This window comes from Ovis canadensis, chromosome 11 (genome assembly GCF_042477335.2).
Source record: "Ovis canadensis isolate MfBH-ARS-UI-01 breed Bighorn chromosome 11, ARS-UI_OviCan_v2, whole genome shotgun sequence".
NCBI lineage: Eukaryota > Metazoa > Chordata > Mammalia > Artiodactyla > Bovidae > Ovis > Ovis canadensis.
In genome coordinates, this window is record NC_091255.1 from 70151644 (window position 1) to 70161596 (window position 9953).

General features: G+C 62.1%; 1 protein-coding gene and 1 long non-coding RNA gene across 4 annotated transcripts in view; both read right to left on the reverse strand.

Moving 5' to 3' along the window:
• AXIN2 (axin 2) overlaps positions 1-7097 on the reverse strand; it is a 28513-nt gene extending 21416 nt beyond the window's left edge. Inside the window, exons 1-2 of one of the 3 annotated variants that reach the window (XM_069542349.1) lie at positions 6959-7097; positions 3575-4507 (exon numbers count right to left, since the gene is read on the reverse strand). In XM_069542349.1, the coding sequence (XP_069398450.1) occupies positions 3575-4389 (815 nt within the window). In that variant the 5' untranslated portion in view covers positions 4390-4507; positions 6959-7097. Of the gene's footprint in view, positions 1-3574; positions 4508-6327; positions 6714-6958 lie in introns of those variants that run through there. The other 2 variants (XM_069542347.1, XM_069542348.1) reach the window with 2 other exon arrangements.
• Positions 7098-7911: 814 nt separating this feature from the next.
• On the reverse strand, positions 7912-9052 carry LOC138414599 (uncharacterized). The gene is made up of 3 exons (XR_011246918.1): positions 8934-9052; positions 8366-8667; positions 7912-8214 (listed from the first exon to the last, which is right to left on the reverse strand). It is a non-coding gene; the product is annotated as an uncharacterized lncRNA (long non-coding RNA).
• Between the last annotated feature and the right edge of the window lie 901 nt (positions 9053-9953).

A 9953-nucleotide genomic window follows, 5' to 3' on the forward strand; every position in this document is an offset into this window, starting at 1 on the left:
AGACCGCCGAGAACGCGTCCCAGCGCCAGGCCAGCCCCCCAGCACGCCGCTGTCCTCCAGGGAGGCAGGGAGTGCGTGCGCGTGCGCGCGCGCGGGTATGCATGAGCGTGTGTGCCCGCGCGGGTGCATGTGCGCGCGTGCGCGGGTGTGTATGCGTGTGCGCGTGCGCGGGTGTGTGCGTGCCCCTCTTCCGAGGACCCTGTCTCCTCTCCTGTGAGTCTGTGTCTGACCCTTCGTGACCCATGGACTGTGGCCCGCCAGGCCCCTCTGTCCATGGAATTCTCCAGGCAAGAACACCGGAGAGGGTAGCCATTCCCTTCTCCAGGGGATCTTCCCAACCCAGGGATCGAACTCACATTTCCTGCAGCGCAGGTGGATTCTTTCCTGTCTGAGCCACCAGGGAAGCCCCTTTATATGAAACCCAACCAAATCAGTAAGAACAAAACACAGGTCTTTAAAAGTGAGGCTCCTCTGAGTGCCCAAGGTAAACTCAGGGCTTGGGGACCAGCTGGTGCCCTTGGCATCCGGCTGCCAAGCCTGCTCCTCAACAGCTGGTGACAGGGAGCCCTCAGCAGGACTCTGTCTCCTTCATTTGACTACACCGAGCCAGTCCGTAGGCCAGGGACCTGGCTTTAGGAGTGGAGGGGAGGCAGACTTGAGCTGGAGGCGCTCCCTACATGCCAGGAACTAGCTGGGAACTCAGACACAAGTTCAACAATACCGGAAGTCGGGCGGGGGAGGGGACACCTGAGACTGATGGGCGCGGAGTGTAGGACAAAGCCGGTGGTGACACAGTTGCTCCCACAGGGGACGGTAAAAAGAGCTGTGGGAGACCCGTAAGTCAGACCACTCAGAAAGGCAAAGCACGCCTGCTTGGCAACAAAGCCACCAAGGGCAGCACTGGGCACGCCCCCGGACAGTAAAGCAATGCTGGCCTGAGCCCCACATCCTGCTCAGTGAGCCTGGTGAGCTCATGAGCCCTGGGACAAGCTCTCTGCTCAATAAAAGACAGTCACCTGTGCACTGGCTTGACTACACAGGGACCATAAAACTCCCCTGCTCAACCTGGAGGAGCTGAGGCTGGAAGCATGCCCTCTACTCACGAGTCACAGAACCTCTTCTCCCCTCCCCACTTTTCCTGTGATCATACAACTGTAGCCAGTGAGCTCTTGGGCCATGGCACCCCTTTGCCTGCCTGCCTGTACACCTCACAAGCGCCCTATTCTAACAAGCCACTTCTTATCTGTCACTTTGCATCTGAGTTCTTTTCTGGACTGAGACAAAGGACTAAGGTACTGGAGCTCTTCAGAGCCCCCAAAAGGACACCAACCTGTTTCAAAGCTTCCCAGTGAGCGTGGGCTAAGACTCGAGGCTCATTCTTTGCAAGTGAGACCTGAACCTGGTTGCCCTTTTCGCACAGCCAACGGTGAGCATGATTAAATCAAGCTAATTATAATGCCTTATGTCTGTTCAAACCACGTCCCTTTACAAAGGGCTTTCCTGTTCATTATTTTGATCCTAACAGCAACCTGTGACATTAGCAGAAGGGACAGTGTCCTCTCATCTGCAGGGCACACGGGCTTCAGCAAGACTTCATCCCAGGAGGGAAGAGATGGACAGGGCTGCACCTCAGGCCTTTGAATAGCTCGAGGCAGCTCCTAACACACCCTTGAGTATCTTGCAGTTTAAAAAAAACAAGAAAACCTACTGGGGTAAGTCTTAATCCCTCCCTGACAATGCCCAGGTGAGACATATGCAGTCCAGGTAAGGTACCAGCCTCTCAACCCAACAGGGGGATAGAGTCAGGCAGGAATCTAGTAGGAAACCCAGGGAGCCAATGGAAAGCTGTTATTTACATATGAACAACGCCCACCAATTCCAACCAAAGAGACACCGACGAAACACAAAGGAGGATGTGGCCTGCAGACACCCCCTTAAAGCGGAATCCTGGGAGAAACACCCAGGCTGGGCCGGGAGGGGGCGGGGTCCCGACTGCCCACCCACAAAGGGGAGGGTCCCAGGAGGGTCCCGCCCAGGAGCCCGAACGGCTCCAAAACCAGCCAGGGTTCAGTTTACAAAAGTGGCGCTCTGGGCCCTGACCCCGGGGGGACACAGAAGCCCCACTGTCTCAAGGCCCCCAGAGAAGCCGCCTGACCACAGGCCTTAAGTAGCCTCGGCGACCGCTGCCAGCCTGGAGGGCACGGAGGCCAGCGGGGCTTTCCCCAAGTTTCCGCAGAACGGAACGGGCAGGGGTGGCAGGTGGCCTGGAGCTGTCAGCCCCACAAGTCAGAGCCAGCATCTTTCTCCAAACAACCCGAAACCATAGCTTAAAGATGCTGAAACAACTCGGTTCCGATGATCCTTGGGAGCACCTGCACAAGCCAGTCGGGTCCCATCGAAGGTGGTGGTGGACCAGATGTCCGCCCGCAGACCAGCTCGCAGGGTCACAGGAGCGCCCTCTGGCGGTGCCAACGCCACCCTTCCCTCCCAGCAGGGCCACCCCAGGACCACCAGCTTCCTGGCTCAAACCTGGCTCCCCGCTCCTCCGCGGCCCGCAGGACCCTACAGAGGGAGGCACCCTCCAGAGACAGCCGCCAGGTCGCTCGCCCCTTCCCCCAGGGTCAGCGAGATAAGCTGCTCCAAGAGCAGCCCAGCGGCCGGCCCCTCCCCCACATGCCATCAGCAACAACCTGGAACTCAGAGGCTCATTCTCTTTGGATATTTGGAAGGGGGGAGAGAGAGAGAAACAGAAAAACTCATTCCAACAGGAGGTCTGAAGTTGCCTCCAAAGGTCAAGAATCTTAAGACTTGGCCGTTCTATAAAGAACTGCTTGTCCTCCAAGCCTCCAAGAGAGAAGGCAGTCCAGGGCCCAAGTCCTCTCCCGCCAAAACCAACTCTCCATCAGCAGTGAGCAACACAGGCACCAACTGGAGTCTGCCCCCCAGGGCAGCAAGCATGTAAGACCTAGAATAACCTATTAGCAGATTCTAAAAGCACAGGACCCTTCACTGGGGAGTCACAGGACCCTGCCTCTTCTGGAGGATTCCTCGAAGGGTTCACATCTTGTTCCATAAAGAGCCACAAGCCCAGTTGTTAAGCCAGCTGCTGGCTCTTAACCTAACAGTTCAAACGATCCCACTTACCCCCACGGTCAATGGGCACACACGCTACTGCCTGGGCCTCCAGCTCAACCCAGGAGGTTCTGCGGCCCCATTCACTCCTCGCCAGGAGGGACCCCTTCCCAAACTGGCACTTAGTGACTGACTGACTCTCCCCCTCGCTGCCCCTCTAAGACTGGTGCAGGATATAAGTAACCACATTGAGGCATTCTGCCTGCCACTGTCTGCAGCCGGCACCGGGAGACGCCGGGTATTTAGCTGTGCGTGCATCCCTCTCCTCTCCTCTCCACAACAGAAAGCCAGATCAAAGGGCTCGTGGCCAGCGGTCGGAGCGCAAGACAGACCTCTGTCAGCCTCAGCAGCACCTCTGACCATGCATCCATCCACCCTCCTTAACTCAAAACATCTGCAGAGCCCACCTCATCCCCCCCTCCCCGTTCCCCCCAGGGCCTACCTGTATCCGCTTTCCATGGTGTCCATGGCCCGCGCGCTGGCTGTGGCCCTCAGGGTCTTGCTGGACAAGCCCACCACAGTGGGGGGCAGTTTGCACTTGAAGTCGGCACAAGTCCACTCCTCCTCCTCGTTCAAGGTGGGGAGGTAGCCACACACGAGCCTGAGGCTGCCCAGGCCCCCCTGACTCAGGTAAGCTGGGTTCTCGCCCCCGCTCCCCACGTACTCGAGGCATATGTCTGACGTCAGAAACGCCTGGTAGGCGTTCTCCTCCATCACGGCCTGGACCTCGGTCTGGGCCTGGTCGAACATTACCGAGTCGATCTGCTGCTTCTTGATGCTGTCCCGAATGTACGCCTTGGTGGCAGGTCTCAGCTGCTTGGAGACGATGCTGTTGTTCTCGATGTACCTTTTGTAGATCGCTTTGGCTACTCGTAAAGTTTTGGCATCCTGCAGGTTCATCTGCCGGAATCCATTGCAGGCGAACCAGAAGTCTAAAGTATCCACGCATTTCTCCCGCTCCAGGAAAGTCCGGAAGAGATAAGCACCGTCCTGATCGCCCAGCAAGGAGTGCAGAGACTTGGTCCACCTGGTCAGCGGGGAATCCGGGGACGCCCGGCCCTCCGGCTCCCCCAGCCCGCCCTCGTTCCTCCGGGCGCTGGGGGAGACGGGCGGGGCCTTGGCCGCCGGGCCCTTTCCCACGCCGGGCTGGCACGGTGGGGTCTCCCCTTCTTCCCCGGGCACTGGGGGCCTCGGGGCATCCTCGCGGAAGCTGCTGCTGGGGTCTGGGAGCCGAGACACCAGCACAGCACTGCTCATGGCGAGTGCCTTCTTCTCGCTGAGTTTAGGAATTTTCTTCTTCTTCCAGTTCCTCCCAGCAATCAGCGTGGTCTCTCTTTCTCTCTCAAGTCAGCAGGGACTCATCTGAGCCTCCTTTCTGGGAAGAAAAGGAAGGGGGGGGGGAGGCAGAGGGAGAGAAAAGGGTATTGATATAATCAAAACCAGATCTACCCAACATCAAAGCAAGAAAGTAAACAGGCTTTTCAACTCCTCAAATTCAAATCAAGCAACCCAGCTATCTGCGAGGTGCTCATCTAAAGTATCAGACGCTGCTTTTTCAAAGGCGAAATCTGAGCTCCACTTGGGGGCGGGGAAGGGGCGCGGGGAGGGTGGGAGGTGGGGCAGAGGGCCCAGGAGGTGGAAGACACCAGCTTCCAAAACCCCACCCGGCCCCGGCGCGCGCAGGGCAGCCCGGCGCGCCCCTCCCCTCGCCGGGACAGCATCCGCTCCAAAGACGCGCGCCCCGAGCCGCCGGGCGGTGTGCAGGTGAAACCAATTTCGGTGAATTCCCCCACTCAGCTATCGGCACAGATAACTCGAGCTCCAAACGTGCCCTTCCCCGGCATCTGGTTCCCATCCCCCCCACCTACCCCTTCCCACTCCGTAAAAATTCAGAAGAGCCTCGACCGAGCAAGCAGCCCGCCCAGCACAGGGCGGGATGGGCTCTCGGACTCCGAGCTGGAATCCCCCCCCCCCCCGCGGCCCTCGGCCAACCCCCAGATGGAAACGTTCGCTGAGCCCCGCCTCCCGCCAAGAATCCGGCTCAGCCTACACCTCGGTCTTCCCGGTTCCCCGAAACCAGAAATCCACTCACTCAGACAAGGCTTTGATCTCCCAACTTTGCCAGAGAGCGGAGAAGCCTCAGGATTCGCCGCCCCCTGCCCCCCGCCCCCGCAAACCCTACAAAACCGGATCAGAAACCGTCTCACGCTACCACTGCCTGTGCCAAGAATCCCAAACTCTGCTGACCTCAAGCCTCTTTTTTCCACAAGCAAAAAGTCTTATCTAACCAATAAACCAGCCGCTCACCCCAGCATCGGAAGGATCAAACTCGGGAGAGCGGAGGGGAGGGCTGGGGGAGTGGGCGCGACCCCGAATCGGAGGCTGGGGGCCCTGGGTGGGCGTGCGGTGCCCCCGCGCGGGGCCTCAGGCCGCCGGTAGCGCCGCGCTGCCCAGGCGGAGGTGGGGGGGCGGCCCCGTTACCTGGAAGACGAAGGGGGCCCGAGGCTCGGCTCTCATCGCTGTCGAGCGCCCCCCGCCCCACGGCCCCGGTCCACCCCGACTGTCCGGAGCCCCGGGAAGCTCTCGCAGCCCCAAGTCCGGGCGCGGGTCGGAGGCGCCCACAGAGAAGCCCGGAACGCGGCGGCCGGTCCAGCAATGGCGACGCGGAGGCTCGGCCTCTCCGCACGAGGGGCCGGGGCGGCCGGGGCGCGGGGCCGGCGGCAAGAGGGACGCGGGGGACGCAGGCGCCCCGGGCTCGGGCCGCTCCGGCGCGCAGACTGAGCCTCGGCCGGCGATCGGGGCCCCTCTGCGCCGACCGGGGGCTGGAGGGGAGGAGGGGAGGGAGGAGAGAGCGGCGGGAGGGGGCGGGGGAGGGGAGGGGGCGCCGCCGCCCTTTCATCCCACCTCCCAAAGGCGCCCCGGCGCACTCGCACCCCGACTCCTACCCAGCGCCGCCCCGGCGCGGCGCCCCCGGGGGAGGGGGTTCTGCCCCCGCTCCGCCCCCGCCGATCGCTCGCGTCTCTCCGTCCGGCCCCTCCACCCCGGCCGAGCCCCCCGGAGCGCCGGGCGCCGCGCCCGCCACCCCTCTGCGCGCTCGCCCGGAGCGCGCCCCGAAATAGCCGGCCTGCCCACTTCAAAGGGCCGCCCGGCACATCAAAGCGCGCGGGCCGCCCGCCGCCGCGGCCTCGCACTCACCAGGGGTCCGCGCGCGCGCTCCGCGCCCAGACCTCGCGGGCGCCCCGGGCAGGGCCCCGGCCCCCGGATCGGCTCGCCGCCGCGGCCCCAGGGCCCCCCGGGCCGGACCCGGCGTCGGGGAGCATGGGGAGGCGCGCGGCCGGGGAGGGAGTGCGGGGAGCCCGGCGGCGAGGGAGGCGGCGGCGGCGCGCCCGGCTGCCCCGCGTCTGCGGAAGATCCGAGTGGGCCTCGCCCCGCCGCGGCCGCCCTGGCCCTCCGGCCCCCCGGCCCCGCCGGCCGGGCTTTCGACGCGGGCGCCGCTTCCAGCAGCCGCTCCGCGCACCCCACGTCCTCCCGGCGCTTCCAACAAAAACTGCGCCGCGGACCTCACTGTGCACTTCAAAGGCGCGGGCCGGCGCACGGTCCTGAAAGGGAGGTAAGCGCCTGGCGCGCCCGCGCCGCCCCCGGGCCCCCGCCGCCCCTCTGCGCGCCCGGCCGGCTCGCCGCCCCCTCCCCGCCCCCCCCCCCCGCCCCCGGCCCGGCCGGAGCCCCTCCGGTCCCCGGCGCCCGCGACGCGGCCGGGCGCGCCCTCGGCCCCGGCCCGGGGGGCCCGCCGGGCAGCCGCTGGGCCGGGGCCGCGCCTCTGCCCCACCTTTCAGAGCGCAGCCGGCGGCGGGGGACCCGGGCGCCCCGGGCCCGGGGCGGCCCCGCGATTCATGGCTGCGAGCGCGTCTCTTCACTTCCCGGCGCCCGGCGGTACCGAGTTGCCAGGACCTGATCAAAGCGCCGCCGGCCCCGCGCGCCCGCCCCGCCGCCCTTATCCCGCCGCGCCAATCCCCGCCGCGCTCGGCCGGCCCGCGCCGCCCGCCTTAAAGGGGCCGCGCCCGGCCCGCCCCGCCGGGCCCCCGCGGCCGCCCGCGCCCGGCCCGAGTTCTGGTTCCGCCTCTCAAGTGCTCTGGCCTTTTTGCTCAGGCTTCCTCCGCCAGCCTGTCCCCGTCCTTCCCAGCTCGGGAAAGCAACAGTTTATTGTAGCATCCCGGCCATTCTGAGAACTGCAAGCAGGCAGAGTTTCGTTTTTTTTTTCTATCATCAAACACTTTTCTACCTCTGTTCAAGTTTCCCTGGGAATTTGGGCTTAGAGAAGCTTGTAAAAAAAAAAAAAAAAAAAAGAGTGCTAGACCAGGGGTGGACGGCTAAGTGTCCTAGGAGGTAGGCAGGCCTAAACCAGAAGTCGTGCGTGCTTGTGAGAGGACCCGCGTGCCTGGGTCAGTGGGTGTGTGAAGATGGTGTGGATCTGCCTGCAGAGGCCTGGGGGCTGGAAGTGGGCCCAGACGCCTCGCTGGGAAGCCAGCCTCAACTTCCCTGCAGATTTTAACCCCACATACCCCACCTGGTCATCAGGACCCTCCCAGCAGGTACACCCCCATCTTTCTGCATCAGCTGCATCTCCCACCCTCCGGATGTTGCCTATTAAACAGACATGGGATGTCTTTTCCCCCAAGGACTCTCAGTACTAATGTAGTGCAAACTCCTCACCCCACCATCACCTCTCAGTCCCCCCAACATCCACCCAACAACCATCTTGCTTAGGATAATAAGAAAATATACCACAAACCCAGAACATTGTTTATTTACGCATCTATTGGACCTCTCAAATGATGAGCTAATAATTGATTTTTCCTCCTCTTAAAAAACAAAGGTGGAGCCCAGACTTGTTGCAGAAGGGAGAGGAGAGCTTGGCATCCTCAGACGGGGAAGCGCTGGCTTTCCACCTCTACTGTTTATTTACCTTCTTAGTGAATTGAACGGAGGGCAAAGCCTTTCGGATGCAGAGGGGCCTTGAACCTTCATTAGGCCTTTAGGACTTCAAAACATGCAAGAAACAGGTTTCTCTGACTGCGTAGGTTTCTGCAGGGAGAGAGGAACAGGGGGCGTCCCGTGACCCGCTGTGCCGGCCGAGATGCTCCCGGGCTGTGACCAGGGCCCAGAGCTCCTGCAAGACGAGCCGCCAGGGCTTCGCCCTCCCCAAGATCTGCCTCTCTGTGCTCCTTGGGCTCACCTGCCAGGTGGCCAGGCTGGCGTGAGGCCAGTGGTCCAAGGCCAGGAAACACTGGCCACTTTGGGGCGGACCAGTGAACAAGAGTGGCCAGATGACTTAGCTCTGGATTGGGACCGCTGCTGCGTGTGAGGATGCTGGAAGCCAGTTCTCATCTCCCCAGCCTTTCAGAACGGCGCACACCCCCTCGGGGGACTGTAGGAGAGCCCGGAGCTGTCCCGGGGTTCCCAGGAGCCTTTCGGCCACAGAGGGTGTGAGTCTAGGACCAGAAGTGTATACGGAAGGGGATGCATTGCCATCAGCATCTGCAATATAAACAACAGCAGCCTGTGTGTGTGCATGTGTGTGTGTGTACAACGTACGTACACGCAACACACACACACACCCACACACACACGCGTGGGGGAAGGGAGAGTGCAAACTCCAAAATCAGAATAAACAGACCAGGAAGAGGAGGCGCTAAAGGCAGTGCGCCCTCAGTCTTCATGGGTGGCTCTCCTCCCCCCCAGCTGCCACCCCCTCCCATCCTCCACGGCCCCCTGGCCCCAACCATCCCAGGCTTGGCTTTTACCAAAGGGCTCGCCCTCTGCTCCCTATGAGCTCAGGCCTGGGCCGCGGGAGCAAGGGCGGGTTCCCTTGGCGCTCTCAGCAGTGAGCACTTGGAGAGCCTGGCTTCCAGAACAGGTGCTCGGTCACCTTGGGCCGGCGCCTCCCCCGCTCCCCCGCCCTGGCCCTTGGTGGTACATTTAGCACTGGGGCTGGGCCAAGGGCCCAGAAGCCAGGAGCCCCTCAAGCCCCTGGGTCCCTGACTACTTGTTGATGATATTTCTGGAGGAGGAGCCAAAGTCCCCTGCTTCTCCCCAGCCCCTTTCTCAAGATAGCACAGTTTTCCATTTTCCCCTTCTCCCTGGCAGCCTCAGCATCACGTGACTGGTTGTAATCCTGCACGGTTGCCTGGAAACTGGAAAGCAAGGTGATGGATTTCTGCACATGCTCACTGCCCCTGCTTTGAAGACAAGCCCTACGGAGGATCAACAGCCCACTTGGCCTAAGTGCAGACAAGTTTAATAAAGCAGAGAGTAATTCTTTTCTGGAATTAGGTACCGGGCTGAAATCCTAGAATCCCAGAAAACGCAGGGCTCCCTGGGAGGCACCTGGCCAGATCTCCAATCTTGAGTCAGCCGGACAAAACCTCCTGGGGGGCTGGAGCGGGGGAAGTCACACCAGCTGCGACTTCAGAGCAGCTCAGACCCAGGACATCGCTCTCAAAGAGCCAGTGACTCTGTCTGCCTTTTATTTCTTTGGAAAATTGCCGCCTTAGACAACGCAGCTGTGTGTGGGGAGGGGTGGAGAGGCGCGCAGGTAATACTTCGAGAGACTGCAGGTCACCCAGCTGCTCTGAGGCCCTGTGCTTGCCTGTAAAGTGGAGGGGACACCCCTCCAAAGGCTGCTGTGAGGAGGTGCCATGCTGGACACCCATGGCAGTCTCTGCAGTCCCTGGTTCCTCAATAGCCTGTTAGCTGTTCCAGGAAGTAACTCCCATCTCTGAAGCAACGATGCCCTCCAATTAGGGGCCGCGCTTCTGGCCTAG